This window comes from Aulonocara stuartgranti, assembly GCF_965226115.1.
Source record: "Aulonocara stuartgranti genome assembly, chromosome: 12".
In the NCBI taxonomy this organism is placed as follows: Eukaryota; Metazoa; Chordata; class Actinopteri; order Cichliformes; family Cichlidae; genus Aulonocara; species Aulonocara stuartgranti.
The window spans coordinates 14367464-14385163 of record NC_138948.1 but is presented as its reverse complement, the minus strand read 5'-3'; the positions used below and the strand labels follow the sequence as shown (position 1 = coordinate 14385163).

Here is a 17700-nt window from a genome sequence, read left to right as displayed (position 1 = left end):
TGCAACTGACAGTAAAAAGTCAGCACAACGAAAATAAACTCCACCTAAACTTAGTTCATATCTGACCCAGATAGACTGCAGGTCATGACTTCTTACCTGAAGTTCAGTTCACCTGACACTCGGACTGGCGGCTGCCTCGGGGCTCTCCTCCTGCCTCCCCTTCCCTCATCCACCTGCTGGCCTCTGTGGAAGCCCCGCCATAGCCACCACCAAACAACGGAGTTATTTCTACACATCGACCTGCATCTGGCCAATCCACCACCTCTCATTGTTCATGCCGTTACAAAAAAAAATAAAAAATAAGTCAAATAAGTCCGATGGCCAGTCCAGCTATGTTAACCTGCAACCAAATCTGCAGCTCCATACAGCAATGTTACGACTTAGATTATATCTTATAACTCATAACTCTTATGTTAGCTGCCCTCTGTAGCATACTGTCTGAAATATTCCATGGCTGCAATAATTCTTTAAGTGTTATTTTTTCCTTGGTATTCTAATTTCGCCGAAGTTTACTAAACTCAACAAACTTAATATTACTTACCGGGACATTTATTCTGTCCTCATTTTCTTTCACCGAAAAATTGTTTCCTGCAGTGACGTCTTTCGTGCTTGGCTCTCCTACCTTTGCTAACGTGATGCGCATAGCGCAGAAGCGATGCTGCATTCACTTACACTCTGATATCTGAGCGTCACCGTGAAAACATAATCGGACATTTGATATTTGATTGAATTTTATTGTTTTGCCTTTGGGGTGGCACCTGGGGTGGCCAGTCTGGTTGGGGGGGGTGGCCTGTGCCCCCCCAGGCCACCCCGCTGGACACGCCATTGCCGTATACGCGAGCCACCCATTGCGGAAGGTGCAAGATTGACAAGGAGAGTCCTCAGAATTCAGCGTATATTGCGGGATAGACAGGATCCTTTAGCTCAGCGCGACAGTGTGCTCATAGAGAGATATCGATATTCCCGTGAGGGTATTATTTACTTAACCAACTTGTTGACGAGGGGGTGCAGGACCACCACCTGTCTTTTTTTGCTCTGTCCTTTTCTTGGTTGCTGTTATAAACAAACAAACAGATTATTTCAGGGTCTCTTTGCAAGAGACTAAAAGCAATATAGGTGATAAATATTACCATTCTGTAGAATATTCTTATATTTCACTTTTACTTGTTCCCATGTTCTAGTGGGTCCTGTCGTGGCTCTAATGTGAAAGAGGATATAATGTAATATGATATAATAAATTTACCCTACCGCCTACTGGTGTTGGCCAGAGGGGCCGATGGCGCGATATGGCAGCCTGGCTTCTGCCAGTCTGCCCCAGGGCAGCTGTGGCTAAAACACTCGACTTCCCGCAAGTCGAGCTGCCCGAGATTCACAGAATTAACAGATAATGTTACATTTTTGTGATTTATATCTTATCAGGACGATAGAATTCTTATATCGGGATATGAGATTTTGGTCATATCGCACAGCCCTAGTCCCAGATACAAAGAACTGTAAGAAAAGCCTTAAAGAAAGTTTGCTAACAATCGTGAATATAGCAGAAAACATAAATAAAAACCTATAGGCTAATTGAATACCAGCTAACCTAGAAATTATGTCTTTATTTCACCTCCCTACAGTGTTGATGTATCACACTGTAATAGAGATTTGATTTGTCCCATATGAGGATCTCTGACACCCTCCAGTACAAAGTCCAAAGAACAAAATTAGGAGCAAGAACAACACTTGTTCTTTACTTGAACGTGGACATAATATGACATAACTAAGCTAAATCTGTGAGCTGTAATGGCATTAGAGAAGATTAACATCATTAGTCACTGTGACTACAATAAGCTGACTGGGTCACTACGCGGCTAAACACACCGGGCTGTGTCTCAGGGACTTCAAAGCTATGAACATTGTCATGAGGCTCAGATGAATCTAGAACTTGACATCCAGTCAAGCTTCAAACGAGAAGAAGCCCCATTGCATGTTCTGTTGTGTTACTGAGCAGAGAGGCAGGATGTATTCAAGGAACAGAACAATGGCATATTTTTTGTCGCTTATTGTTTTCAAGGTGTAAGTTTAGTGCATATGCATTTGTGTGTGTCCGTGCACTTGAGTATGGAACTGCATGTGCAAGCTGGGAGTTATTTATATCACCTATTTACATTCCGTTGTTTGTATCCTGTTGCAATCGCTCACCTTTCTCCCGCTCTCTTCTGGCCTGCTTCTCGCTCTTACTGGCTCTGTCAAGAGTTGCACCATGTCCTAAGTCACTATGTAACCTTCACCATTAAGCCCAGTTTGGCGCTTGTAATTTTCATTGCCTGTTTTATTTGAAGATGACGAAGATGTATGAGAGTATTATGAATATGAAATAAATTTCTTCTAGACTTTGTCCTCAAATTTTTCTCTCTGATTCTTTCTTTTCCTCGTCATCCAAGACATGTTCCCATGGAAAAAAAATTACGTTGTGTGCTGCACACAGTTATACTTCTACCGTGTGTGCGCCTGTGCATGTGTGCGTGTGTCTTTGGGCTCTGGTGCAGGGATATAATGTAGGACTTGGCATGTGCAGACTGACAGGCACTTTTACTCTTAGCACAGTGTCAGCATGTGCTGCCAACTTCTCCATCTGGATAACAGAAATACACACAAACACAAACAGAATGATGGCGTTGGAAAAAAACGATCATATGGCAGAAGTTGGTGCTGAACAGCCAGAAAGGTCTCAAGTTTGCTAGGCAGGTACTACGGCTCGACACCTGCCAAGAATAGATGTGTAATAGACATGGGGAGCGTAGAATAAGGCATATGTGAAATGACTGGAAAACTAGCACCTTCAAACACAACCCCAATTCCAAAACTGTTGCAACACTGTGCAAAATGTAAATAAAAAAAGAATTAAATGATTTACAAATCTCATAAACATGTTTTATTCACATAGAACACAGAAATCACTGTCTGCGAACTGTGTTCAAAGATGGTCTTCTGTGGAAGTGTTCCTGAGCTCAGTCAGTGACTTCTATGACAGGATCATTCCTGCTTTTAGTGCAGTGCTGCCTGAGAGCCCGGGTATCCGTTATTGATTTTTATCCATGTCTGTTGCTCACAGAGATTTCTCCAGATTCTCTGTCTGTTTTGATGACATTATGTACTGTCTTTGCAATTTTACATTGAGAAACCTTATTCTGAAATAGTTTCACATTGTAGACACAGTTTGTTGCAGACTGGTGAATTTCTTGCTTTCTCTACTCCAGAGAATCTCCGTCTTTCTAAGATGTTCTTTTTGTATCCAGTTGTGTTAATAAACTGTTGCCAGTGAACTTAATTAGTTGCAAAATGCTATTCCAGCTGTTTCTTTGTAATACCGTTTAGTTTTCCAGCCTCTACTTGCTCCTGTCCCAACTTTTTTAGAAACTTGTTGCCAGAATCCCCCCCTCCTTTTTTTTTTTTTCAAATTTTCTCAGTTTAGATATTTAATATCTTTTCGTTTTTTGGTTAATAAATATTGGTTTATGCAGTTTGCAAATCATTAAATTCTGTTTTTACTTACATATCTCACATTGTCACAACATTTTTAGCATGGGGGTTTATGCTAAATTATTTTAAAATTGTGCTGTTTAAGTTATAGTTTTACTCCTATAAATGTTATCATTTATATTTATGGTTTAAATGAATACTTCCAGAAACAAGGCTGCTTTTAGTGTCATGTCATTTTATGGGGTTTTTCTGTGGTCAACTGAGAGCAGACTCTTGAGTTATGTGAACAATGTGACTGGGGACAACAGGTTCAGTTGGCAGGTCTGTGTGTTCTCTTAAAGTACAGGGCAACCAAATCATTTTTAAACTAAAACCACAATGAAGAGACATCAAGAAGTTCTCATTTACATGTCTTTTTGGCATTGTTTATAGTGATCATAAGTAAGAAGTGGACAAAAATACCTAAACATGTGCCCGAACAAAAAGTCCCAAGTAATAGATGTAGCCCACAATATGGGGTAAACAGGGCTAAAGAGCTTTACGGTTGACAAATGTAATGGAACATTTACATGGAAATCTATTAGTGCGAATCTAATTCATGATAAAACAAAATCATAAACTTTTACGTTTTCACAAAGATACAGAAAGTAGTTTTTAAAAAAATGCTAAGGCATTTCTGTCATGACATGATCAAAGTAGCGTAGCTAACCATATGTATTTCATTTTCATGCTCCTTATGCATCAGTCAGTAACTACTAATATTTGCACACATGAAGAGTGTGCAAAGAGTAATGGACCCAAAACTGAACCCAGGGGAACGTCACATGGGGTGACAGTTGGGACAGATTATAAATGATCTGCAGCGTATAAACAGTCGCCTACACTGACTTAGTTTGCCTTTATTAATAGAAATATCGATTAAAAGAAAATGCTGCTCTGATTTAATTTCAAAACATCTCTTTTCATCAAGTGACATTTGTAGTACCGGCTAATGTTTGTTTTTTAGTGGCGTCACTCTTCCTTCTTCGTTTTCCATCACATCTCGCTGTTCCTTTAGTCAGCCTTTTGGAGCATGACTAACCTCAACATTAACTTAAATCTGCAAATGAGCTGGAAAAGGTGATCATTCCACTCCTCATTACAATCGAGCATTTCGCAGTGCGGTAACTGGTAAATGCTGGTTGCACCTTTTTCTCTCGCCTTTTTCAGTTCTGTTTGCCAGCCGATGTGAGAGCCTAGGGCCGAGTGCTTTATTTAGGTTTCTTAGTGGATTTAAACCCTAATGGCTAAAGCTGACATGGAGGTAGATAAATGGTTTCCTAGCTCCTCTACACAGACTGATGAAGAGAGGACGTGAAGCTAAGAGCTGTTTATCAGTCTCAGCTGCACATCCACGTGGACAGACAGATACATATGGACAGCCAGGATGAGGCAGTACACCCACACACACACATGTACACACACATGTACACACACATACGCACACACATGTTCAAATTAGTTTTCTTCTTCCAGCCACAGGCTTTCAGCTCATTTAGTACCTGGCAGGTACAGGCAGGATTTAGCTTTCCATTACTGAAACTCAAGTATAGTTATATATGTAGTTATATATGACTACATGCTGATAATGTGAGCACAGCCTTAAAAAAATATTACAAGCCTATGTAGTCAGGTAATCAACATCCTCCTGTCAAAACATTACCCCTGGCTTGTGAGTCAGTTACAGCTGGAACGGTCCAGTTTTTATCCTTTGAAATACTGAAAAGGAGGAAATGAGAGAGAATGACAAAATTAGAGTGTGACCCTCCAGGTGTTGCGGCTCAACCTTTCACCTTTGACATGGTTTTAAGTTCAAAAAATGCAAATAGCTTTTTAAAAATACGGCATTGCTCTTTGACCTCAAGATTCTTCTTCTCTTGCAGACAAGAATAACAACTGGAAGATGAAACGCGTAAAAAAAAAAGCACGTCTTATTACGTAATTATTGATGATCATAAAAAGTCTTGTGAGTTGTGAGTAACCCCAAACATTTTCAGACGTGTAAGTACCAATCAATACAAATTATTATCCCCCCAAATTTACAGCCCATATAAAAACCCTAGGACCTTAGAAGTTTTGCTTCTGTAGTATCCTATTCTTCTGTAGTTCTAAGGCCTTCTTGCATTCAGCGTCTGCAGAAAGCTCTTTGATGGTTGCAGCTGGAATTTGTTGGATGGGGAAGGGAAGCCGAGCTGAAATAGCAAACCTCGGGGAAGCACAACAGCGTGCAAAAGGTGAAGGGAAGGGAGGTGGGAAAGGCACAACTGCACAGGAATGCAGAGAATTATGAGGTTATACTGGCACCAAATAGCATGGAAACGAAGTAGGTTTATATTCCACGTGAATAAATGGTGTGTGCGTTGACTGCCCTGCCTGAGTTGGTCTTGTTGATAGCTTGTCTTGTTGTAGTTAGATGTGTGTAAGTTGAATCAGGATGCATGCTTGGTAGGTGTATGTCTGTATGCAGATGCCAGTAACGTGCCTTTCTTCTTCTTCTTCTTCTTCTTCTTCTTCTTTTTTTTTTTTACAAGTGAACAATCTTTAACGAGTCTGTGTGGAGATATGTTTTGGTTTTATGTTTAGAAACTATCAGCTCCAGTTGGTCTGTAATTTCTTTCCCCTGTGTTTTGATGCATGTTTATGTTCTAGGTCTGTGTGTGATTTATAATGCAGGCAGTGAGAAGAGAGAGCTGGCGGAGAGCCAGTGGAGCAGAAATCAATGGTACTTTCAGCTGCTTATTTATGGTTGCACCAAACTCTGGGACTCTATATTCTGCTGGGCGAGAAACTGATCTCCGACAGGAGCGGGGGGGCTGGGAGGGAGGAGGGGTTAGGTTGTTACGAAATGTTTGGACACATCGAAACGTTAGCAGCATAATACTTTTTTAGCAAGTTCTTTTTTTTTCTACTCGTATGTGCGCGCAATGATATTCATGGGATTCACAGGGTAGCAGCAGCGGTTGTTAAAAGAAAGGAATAAAATATTTCTGGCACATTTGCAAGTTTGTATTTGTGCATTGTTTCAGAAATCATGTGGAAGCATGCCATGGAAGCATTTTCCATTTGTCTAGCAACTCTTTGAGTATAAATAATGCAGGATTACACTTAATACCCAGAGCTCATCTGATAGTCTTTAAATGTGGATTGTAACCTTAAGGTGCTATTATCTGTTGTGTTTTTATTGTTTTCAACTGTGGCAAGTTTCTGCAATTCTGAGGTTAAGATTAGATTTCAGCAAGTTTACTCAGCCTTTCCGTGAAAAAGTGATGTCTGACACCACCAGAAGTCATGATATTAGTGCAATTAAAGGTGACTGAGCTGTAAAAGGCTCACGCAGTATTGGTGTCACACTACCGGGCAAGAGGGCGGATGGGCAAGTGGTGCAAAGTTTGTGAATGTTATAACTCGAGAACAAGGAGACATAGGAGCTTCAAAATGATATTATAGGTGCATCTACTAAAAATCTCAGATGAGTTAGAACCTCAGTGACCTCAAGGTCAAGGTTTCTGAATATCTCGTGAAGTGAACAAGGCGAAGTAGGATTTTCAAGGAATGGAATATTGGTGGGGGGAAAAAAAGAAGATGTACTTCTGCGAAAATTCAAGTTACTTTTGCAGAGTCCCGAAAAAGTTTTGCGAGATCCTGAGAAAGACTTTTTCCGCGCATTTAGCGTACATCTATCAGTACCCGAGTACTGCAGCTGGCTGTTAATGAATTCAGCCAAGACTGCCAGGTCAGAGTACTCCTTCGGATGAGTGTGTCCTCTTGCACTAAGAACTCTCTTCAGATGTCTCTCACTTATAAAAACGGTCTCTACTGTCAAGCACTGATCTAATTTCATAGTTTAGGCCAAGCTCAAACTAAAAATCTATTCATCTGTCCCACGGGTGTGTGTCCTCCATAACTGTGGTTTCCAAGGTCTCATTACTGACCTGGAAGTGTTTGGAGTTCAATCAAAAACTTTTGCGGGATCTCGCACAAGTAACTCAGGCTCTCGCAAAAATACATCTTAAACTTTTTTCTCCAATGTCCTTTGAAGGGCTCCATATGAAATTGATACTAAAGGTGCATCTACTAAATATCTCAGATGATTTTGAATCTCAGTATGCTTGACCTCAAGTTCAGAGTAAGCTTTCTGAAAATCTTGCGCATTTGATGATTTGAAAACACAGCAATGATTTTCAAATTGATAGTGGGCCCCTAGGAGACCGTGTATCTCTGTATTGTTAGACGAATAAAGCAAAGCCCCTGCAGACGCTGATAGATGTTAATAAAGGTGATTCATTAGCCTAATGCAGTCTCACTTCCTTTCTAATCGTTGCTCTTCTAACTCTGTCTTTCAGCTCTCATTGAGCCTCATTTTACTGAGTGTATATCAAGGGACCAGGAGACGTTCCGCTGCTGGTGGAGTCCTGGCACCTTCCACAACCTCTCCTCCCCTGGAGCACTCCGAGTCTTCTACCTTAAGAAAGAGTAAGTGTAATCTCCAAAATGCTTGCTTTACTCTCAGAAATCCTAATAATTGCTTGTTTTGTAGAAAACTTCACGTAGGCACATTGTTTTGTGTGAATCAGTGAGCTCCATTAATGATGGTATAACCTTTACTTGACAAGAATTTAGTTTTTTACTTCTTCTTATGTTTCTTCTGCCATTGTTTCACTCATTCAGGTCTCCTACCAGCCAGTGGAAGGAGTGTCCCGAGTATATCCATTCAAATAGGGAATGTTTCTTTGATGCAAATCACACATCCATATGGATCACTTACTGCATGCAGCTTCGCACTCAAAACAACATCACCTATTTCAATGAAGATGACTGTTTCAGGGTGGAGAATATTGGTTAGTAGCCAAGATTTGTGCATATTTACAGATTTTTTTAAAAGTTTTGATTTATCAGAAAATTTGACATCCTACTGTTTCTCATTTTCAGGTTGTCTGTAAAAATTCTTTGTAGCATTAGGAGATCTTTACAGATGTTACTTAATGTATTCATATGTAATTATATATTCATATTTCAGCACAAAATGGTTACTTCTAGCTCAATGAATTACTCGTGCAGAAGGATACCTGGAAATTCTACTTGTTTTTGGACTTATGTCAGATAAACAGTGCTTAAGTGGTAAATACTTTGAGTCTAGAAGATGCTGACAAGCAGTATATATTATCATATGGCAACGTCATATGTTGCCTGACATCTTCTTCATGGAAAGATCTTTGTTTGTTCTTTTTATGAGTATAAATTAATTGTGGATGTTGTCTTAGACACTTGACCTGTAGTAGGGTCAGGCTTTTAGTTGCTGCTTATTCTTCCAAACCTCTTTGTTTATAGAAGGAGCGTAGCAACTACTTGTTGAATCAGCTCCAGATGATTCTTGACATTGTTTAAAATGCCTTCTCCCCCTCTTCTTTATGGCCAACGTTTCCAGTTATACCAAAGAAATATCTATTTGTGATGTGTTCATGATAATATCAAATCAGACCTGTGCAGTTTCAATCAATATTGCTTGCATTTGCTCCAGTCTCAGTTCAAAATATCAATGTTTTACACAAATGTAATGTGATGGGAGGACTCCTTCTTTAATAATTATGACTTCGTGGAGGTTTTCACTTCTTTGCTTTGTCCTTATGTCCTCATCAATCGTGTTAAATTAATGAAGAAAAAAGAGAAAAACAAAACGTGTTGATCATTTAGTTTTAAATCTGTTAAATGGAATTAAATGTTTTAATCTTTGTAAAGGGAGTGACACAGTCTGGATTGAACAGATATTGACCTTTTGAACATAAGCAGTATTTTTTTAGTATTCTGTTAACCTTTTTTATGTGATCCTAAATTAGCATACCAAATCAGTAACTAGAAGTGTCCTTTCCTTCTGTTCGAATATGAACTTTTGCCTTTTCTCTGACAGTACGTCCTGACCCGCCAGTGTCTTTAAACTGGACCCTGCTGACTATAAGTCCTTCCAGGCTAAATTATGATGTCATGGTTAACTGGGAGTCCCCACCTACTGCTGATGTTAGGTTGGGATGGATGCGTTTGGAGTATGAGTTGCAGTACAGAGAGGGAAATACCACAAACTGGGAAGCAGTAAGTCTTTTATTCCTAACTTTTTAATAATCTTGCCCATTATTTCTTTTTACACACAGTTCCTCACATTGACAAAAGCAGATTTTGCACATGCACATTAACACAAATAAAAAAAGCAAATCTCATGCTCTTAAAAATGGATTGTAGGTCATCGAAGCAGAGTGTTATGTTTCTCTTTCCCTCCCCCCTGAACACTTGTAGTTAAAATGCAGTTGGAGCTTTGTTGGCAAGGCTGTGGAAGCCAGAGCAAGGCCTTAGCATCTGTGAAGGAAGAGAAGGGAGGGATCTGTAGGTCAGAGGCCATGGGACTGTGTACAGGCTCGTATTCATTACCGCTTGGCTTGCCTGATGGTTGGGGACCTCACGTCCATCTGTTATAATAGCATGTCATCTATCCAGTCTATCTGAAGTGCATCAGTAATTGTGTAGTTACAGGTGCCAAAAATAAAAACGGACCTCTTGACACCCTCCTTTTCTTACTCAGCCTTTAACATTGGTGTTGTTACTATTTCTGTCAGGATAGCTGCATCATTCTTTTTAAGCACATCATCATCATTTCTTTTTTTAATTTACAAAAGGTTTGTCTGTTTTTGCAATTTTCAGTTGGAGATTCAGCCACACTCTCATCAGACAATCTACGGTCTGCACTTAGGAAAAGAATATGAAGTACACATCCGCTGCAGGATGCAGGTTTTCATTAAATTTGGCGAGTTCAGTGAATCCATCTTCATTCAAGTGACTGAGATTCCTAGCACAGGTAACGCATGTGTTAAAATGATGCAATGCATTTTTGGTGAACTGCAAACTGTTTTTTTTTTCTTTGAGCATTTAACACAGTATGATTGATGAAGCCAGAGGACTGGTTGTCATCATTATTATGACGAGTTCTGTTTCATTTTGCTTCTTAGAGTTTCCTGTCCATCTCACACTGGTTTTTGTATTTGGGACTGTGGGTATCCTCATACTCATCATGCTCATAGTCATCTCTCAGCAGAACCGGTACGAGCACTCACGCACTCCCTCTCTTTCATGCATCTGTGGTGTCCAAAACATCTGTGAAACAATGAGACATCTGCTAAATCACAGGTGCACATCTCTCTCTTTCTCTCTCGTTCTTCTGTCATTGCAGATTAATGATATTTCTGCTGCCGCCTGTTCCTGCACCCAAAATCAAAGGCATCGATTCAGAGCTATTGAAGGTATTTCTGGTCTGTGATTTTTCAAGCAAATGCTAGACCCCCGCAGTCAAGTAGCGTGACTGTCAGAGGGGGATCAAAATTGTTGTGTATTTTAATCAGATTTTAAAAAAGGCAACGTTTGGAAGTAAAACCATTATATAAGGGATTGTGTAATCACATTTTTAAAATTATATTTCAATTGTAATTTGGATAGAAAACAGATTCCTGTCTGTCTGTGCGGCTCATACTGTAGAGATATGTTAGGTCACAAAATCACCACATCACTCCCTCGTCTCTCTCTCACACTCACTACCAGTTTATCATCTGACTCAACCACCAATTAAACGTGAAACAAAACTGAATATAAATAACAAGAAAAAATGGACATAAGGACCACTCAGAGGGAATTAGACAGAAAGAGCATCATGATTCAGGATTGTGTTGTGGGTGTATTATTCACAGAGTGCATTTAAAAGCCATACAAAACAATCTCACCTCTGAACAATTAAAAAAAAAAAATCCTGATGTAAATTAATAAATAAGTTATGTTGTTAATTTGTGAGTAGACCAAGCTGCCATACACTTTTTGTTGGGTTTAAAATTTTAGACGTAAGTCTGCAAAGTCAGAGTGTTTTACAGAGGAAACTGTCAATTTCTGGAGCCTAAATGTCAGAACACTTGTTTGTACACTTGCAGAAGGGGAAGCTGGATGAGCTGAATTTTATGCTGAGTGGTGGAGGAATGGATGGCCTGCCCATTTATGCACCAGATTTCTACCAAGATGAGCTGTGGGTGGAGCTCATGGAGGTCAATGAGACAGAGGATGTAGATAGTGGAGAGAAGGAGGATAACCGGGGCTCAGACACCCAGAAACTCCTGGGTCAGTCCCAACCTGTCAGTCAACACATCAACATAAGTTGCTCTAATTCAATCAGGTATGGCAAAGATTTACATTTAAAGGTGTTATTTGTTTAATCAAATAGCTCCGTGAATACTCATTTCTTTGCCTTTCTTGTTTTTTTGGCTTCTCCTCAAGTGGTCCAGATGCTGAGTCCGCCCAGGCCACCTGTTACAACACAGATCTCCCTGAAGAAGAAACACTAATGCTGATGGCCACGCTTCTACCAGGACAACCTGATGAAGAGGAAACCTCCCTTGATACTGTAGAAAGATCCTCAGCCTCTGAGACAGGTGAAAGACAGCTCATCCAAACCCAAACCAGAGGGCCCCAGACCTGGGTCAACACAGACTTCTACGCTCAGGTTAGCAATGTTATGCCCTCTGGTGGTGTGGTGTTGTCTCCTGGACAGCAACTCAGAATCCAGGAGAGCATCTCAGCCGCCGAGAAGGAGACAAAAAAGAAGCGGAAAGAGAGTGAAGACAGTGAGGAGTCTGAGGAACGGAAGCAAAAAGAGCCACAGTTTCAGCTGCTAGTAGTGGATCCAGAAGGAAGTGCCTACAGTACAGAGAGCAGTATCCAGCAAATCAGCACTCCTCCCCCTAGCTCTCCCATGCCCGGTGAGGGGTACCACATCATACATCCTCAGCCAGTGGAGCCCAGACCTGCAGCCACAATGGAGGTTAATCCGTCGCCTTACATTCTTCCTGACTCCCCCCAGTTTTTTGCTCCTGTTGCAGACTACACAGTGGTTCAGGAGTTAGACAGTCATCACAGTCTGCTCCTTAACCTGCCTAGCCACCAGACCCCCCCTTCCTGCCTGCCACAGCACCCACTCAAGGCACCTATGCCTGTGGGGTACATTACCCCAGACCTGCTGGGAAACCTCTCACAATAAAATGACAAAGACATCAGACCTTTACATGTAAGGCTGATTCACCAGGAAGTTACCCGCAGTCGTCCTACCCGATTCCCGTTGGAAACCAAGTAACTCCCAGCACACTGGGCGGCTGAGATGTGTACGGGTGTCTATTTTCAGAGGATGCTGAAAGGCAGATATAAAAGGCTACAAGATACTCTCTTAACTTCTTTGCATCTGCTAAAGCAGTTCTTTCTTTTGAGGCAGCCAAATATTAACATCATAAACCAAATGCACAGTTTGCTCTGTTTCGTCAGCATCTCATGCATCCATGCATGATTACAGTGAGCCAAGCAAACATAATATCAATGCTTAACTGCCTTGTGTTGCATTGTATCTCTGGCTTATTGTGTCCAGAGCAATGACACTGTTACAGTCTTAATTTTACAGAGTGCTTTCAGTGCATGACTGATGGTGTGAGTTTTCACACCAAACAAAGGTCATTGCTGACGGTGATGCTGTTTACCCCACGAGGTACTTTATCAGTTTATCAATAGACCGTTCTTATCTCATCATATCATATTAGCACTTCACTAGAGATATATTTTTATAAAAAAAAACAACCAAGTACACTGTTCAATACCTATCCAGATTTAGCTTGCATTCCAGTCTTCATTTTATCTAAAAGGTAGCTGTTCATATTTTCAGAGTAAGTAATGGAATTGAGGTCGTATAATGTCAAGCTATGTTCCTCTTAACCTCTAGTTCAATAGAATGTTTAATGCTTTAAACAAATAGAAAAAAACATCCAGCACGCGTATACACACACAAGAGATACCAAAGTCAGGGCAACAAACACCAACAGCAAATTAAAGTTAGTCCAGTCACAGTTATACCTCTTTCTTTTCGTGGAAAGTGTTTAAAGGAAATCTGGGAAATGAAGGAAACCACTAACTTACACATAAGTAGACACAGTAGAGAAATTAAAACACTTCATGGACTAGTACCCATAATTAATTGAATATCACACGCTGATATACATATCTAATTGTGTGGTTTGTTTGTTTTTTTTGAGGTTATTTATTGACATTTAATTTTGACGCCAAGTTCATACGTTGCACTGAAGTGCAGCACTTGTATTATGAGGAAGAATTCTATCAGTTTCACTCACAGCTGGGAGAAAACTGGGCTATACGTTACAGAGCACCACCAAGTGCCTTGCTCAAGGGCACGTTGATTAAGTAGTTTACCGGAGAGAAAGGGACACATGCACACAGCTAGCAATTCAGAGAGACTAGGGCAGCGTATTTTTTTTAACTTAAACCATAAGCTCAAGCTTTCTTCTTGGGGTTTGTATTCCTCTGGTGTAAATGAAGCAAGCTGAAAGACTGTGAAAGTATACTTTAAATGTAATTAGCTAAATCTTTCTACCTATTAACTGCCAAGTGTTAACAGCCTGTGCCTATAATATTATAAGTGGCTTGCCAGTTCTGTGCTATGGTACTATGTTTATGCAATCACAACTTGTGCATTTATGCATTGCTTTGTGCAGGCAAGATCTAGAAGTGGACAGTGTAGGTGAACTGTGCAGAGATATCGCTTTTAAAAATCTGCACAAGCACTGCAACGGCAACACGCACGTGCGTGCATGCATACAAGACAATAATGCGTAAAACTATTTCCCTTAATCATATTTTAGTCTTTGCCTCGTTCACCTAGTTTATCAGCTGCAAACCACAATAAGCATCCTGCTAATCATGCTCACAAAACCTTTCAAATCCAAAGTGATTATGAAAGTTCGTACTGACCACTTGCAAACTGACATGTATGTAGCTGCGAGCATTCCTCCCCAAGAAAAGCTCAGTTATATATTGTTGCTTAATAAGTTAGATATCTTTATAATGTTTACAATAAATTTGTCCTGGGAATTGGGGGATTTTTGTAATACTATCAGAATCAGAATACTTTATTAATCCCGAAGGAAATTAGGGTTACAGCAGGCAGCACGCTAATGGCGCATGCGCACAATGTGGGTGAAATCAATCTGAATCTGAACAGCCTCCATTTGGCAGCCTCCAAATGAGCTTTTCTCACCATAACACAAATGTATTCTACAGAGCAAAGGAAGCACATCCAGCATAGAAATACATCGTTAATACAGATAAGTGGATAGATGAGTCAGATAATATATGCCTTTTAATCCGACATTCTCATAGCAATGCAAGAGCCATAAAATGATTTTTTTTAATGGGAATCTGATAAATATGTGCCACTTCTCTCTATCTCGCCTTTATATCTCAGCATTATGTCGTTGCAGCCTGGCGCGAATGATCCCAGCGAGTCCTTGCTGTTGCAGAAAAGTCTTAATATATTGACTGTTGCTGTAAAATTACAAGCATTTATATTTTGCGTCATTAGTAGTAGCCACAATATATTGCTGCTCAGTGCATGTATATTTCCCGCATTGAGCCTTACTGTGGTGTCAGTCGAGAGAGCGCAACGATCATTATAACATGTACGTAAGTGTTTTGCAGGCGACGTCCGTAATCAGTAGCATTGTAACGTGACCGTTTCGCCCCGAGAATCTTTCACAGTGTTTACACTCATCCAAAGACCCCCAGAAGGCTCTCTGACTTTATGAAGGAAGATCAGATCATGGGAAAAGCACTGTTTTGATCCTGTATCAGTTGTACCATGGTGATTTTTAAAAGTGTACAAACTGAAATGTGGAAAAAGGAAAAAAAGGAAGAAAAAAAAAGTTTAATCTGTTAAAGTGTTTTTTAAAGGTTACAGTACGATAGAAATATTTGGGAGGTGCTTCTTTTCTTCAAGCTGTGCAAATGTTTACTACATTTCAAATGTTATTTCAAGCTTATAAATGTTACAGACACTTTAGAAGAAGCACTTTGTACACGTACAATATATATCTGATGTAGACATATTTTGTATCAAGTGAGTGAAAAAAAACAGCGCTATAAACTAGTATTATATATTTTCTAGTCAGCAGAGTAATCAGAAAGTGAGGAACAGTATCAGTGTCGATAAGCTTCAGTTTTGTTTAAAGAACGTATTTTACACAGATTGCTTTTAACAGATTACTAGAAAGATGTATTGTAATGTAGTATTTAATATTTGCTAGAAGATTTATAGATAGATAAATGCAGATTTTTAATGAAGTCATATCAAAAAAGAGGCAGAGTGAATAGGTATATTGTAACTCTGTGCTCGGACTTTCCTCCCGCTATGTGATTTCAGCATTTCATTATTTGAAAGTGCATTTTTTGACGGGGGTAAAATATTTTATAATGATGCCTTTTAGCCCCCAGCCTGTCAGTCCAAGTGTGGCTTTTGTCGTTCTACAGTGTCTGGAAGTAGTTTTGCTGGAATCTGTGCTGGTTGTTGCTCGTTATCAAGCAAAGAGCACCGAGCCACACATTTTTCAGCTTGTTGAGGAAACACTTTCATTCTTGACTTGAGTACAGCGGTATACAGCCTGATTTTTAATGACCTTCAGTGGTTTCACTCTCTTTCCTTCCATGTGCTATTTATTTGTCTGCCCCACCACCTTAGCCAAATTAACTGTGAATGGTGCTGCATGAGTAATATTTTCGCTGCCGTGTTGTCATCTTGATTAATAAAGCTGGAAATGTTCTGCATGCCAAAATCAGACCCATCACCATTGTGGTCTCAAGTATGACGTTTCGGTTTGCATTGGCTTTTTTTCTTCATATTTTGACACAAACCCCTCACACCCACCCCCTCCGTCCTTGGAGCCGCTGTCCTTGTCTGTTGGCTGCTGTTTTACTCGGGGCTAAGAACTTGTTTGTGATGTTTATTTGATATTGTTCTCTTGCCAATTGAGCCTTTCTGATGTTGTATATGTGATCAATAAGCTCTCGACAAGTTACAAAATAAATATACAGCATCTTGGTCATTATTTTTGTCATGTTGTCTTCAAGAATGAAAAAATAAAAATGTTTTCAAAGGCAAATCTAACTGCTAATGCTGTTTACGAAGCGCCTTTCTAAGCTGCATTTAACTCCATCTCCAATTTGTACGCTGTGTGTTGGACCAGTTATTTTATTTTCAACTAATCTAGCGTTTTAAATGCAAACGTAAACTAGACAAATTAGATTTCCCCGAGTTATCGAGATCATGTTACTTATTATAGATAATTTACAACAGTGTTTATGACTAATTCCGTTTCAAGATGCAGCTCAACAAGCTCTTCACAAGACCTCCCAAAACCACTGCCAGCTGTGTCATTAAAAGTATAATGGCATTGAAAGTGCATACTGCACAGTAAAGGTCAGCTCAGATCAGCACTGAGTGACAGAAGAAGGCTGTTAATGAAGAAAATTTGCTGCCCAATGTGGTCTTAGAGTTTAAATGCAAACAGATTTCCGTGTGTGTGTCTGACAGAGATGAACACTGGAATTGCATCTGTGTATGTGTGGCAGTTGGAGTGGGAAGAATGTGAGCTTGTTTGTGAGAAACACAGAGGAACTTTGTGCGAATGAGTTCACAAGCGTGTGAGTCTCTGTCGCTGCCGGTATAAATGGAGAGAAAACGGCTGCAGGAAACGTTGTGCATCCGTGCATCGAGGGGAAAGCATATCGGACAATTAAGACAGGCTGTGTACTGCCCAGCTCTGTGTGGGGCTGATTGAATCAGAGAGACAGCCACTCACAGCTCTTTGTCTCAGGACATTGCAGGTAATTACCCATAAGTCACTGTTCCTCTGTATTGGATCTTCAGCCCAATTACGCCCACACAAGCAGTCCACCTCAGCTTCATTTATTACCTCCGGTTGCTTGTTGACCTTTTCAGACACACAGTCCAACAGGCAATTCTGTCACGGTCCTGGGTCTCCTGACCCAGCGTTTTTAGTTCTTTGTGATTTTCGTATTATTGTACTTGTGTGATTTATTCTATGGCTTCTAGTTTTGATCCCTTGCCCTTCATGTCTCCCTGTGTGCCCCTCTGTGTATCTGTGAGCCCTCGTCTCTCCTTATGTTTTATTCCATGCTTCCCCTGCCCATTATGTCTAAGTTCTCCCCGTGCTCTCTCTTCCCCCTGTGTGCCCTCTATGTATTTATGAGCCCTCGTCCCCTTTCGTGTTTATTCCATGTCTCCCCTGCCTGTTACGTTGGTGTTCTACTCGTGCTCTCTCTCCT

The 17700-nt window shown here is 40.3% G+C and overlaps 1 protein-coding gene across 2 annotated transcripts in view; it reads left to right on the top strand.

Moving 5' to 3' along the window:
* ghra (growth hormone receptor a) overlaps positions 1–16519 on the top strand; it is a 31529-nt gene extending 15010 nt beyond the window's left edge. For both annotated transcript variants that reach the window (XM_082553250.1, XM_082553249.1), the window contains exons 3-10: positions 7848–7977; positions 8173–8342; positions 9410–9588; positions 10192–10345; positions 10497–10587; positions 10718–10787; positions 11463–11701; positions 11803–16519. In XM_082553250.1, coding sequence (XP_082409376.1) covers positions 7848–7977; positions 8173–8342; positions 9410–9588; positions 10192–10345; positions 10497–10587; positions 10718–10787; positions 11463–11701; positions 11803–12562 — 1793 coding nt within the window. In that variant the 3' untranslated portion in view covers positions 12563–16519. The remainder of the gene's footprint in view (positions 1–7847; positions 7978–8172; positions 8343–9409; positions 9589–10191; positions 10346–10496; positions 10588–10717; positions 10788–11462; positions 11702–11802) is intronic.
* The last annotated feature ends 1181 nt before the right edge of the window (positions 16520–17700 follow it).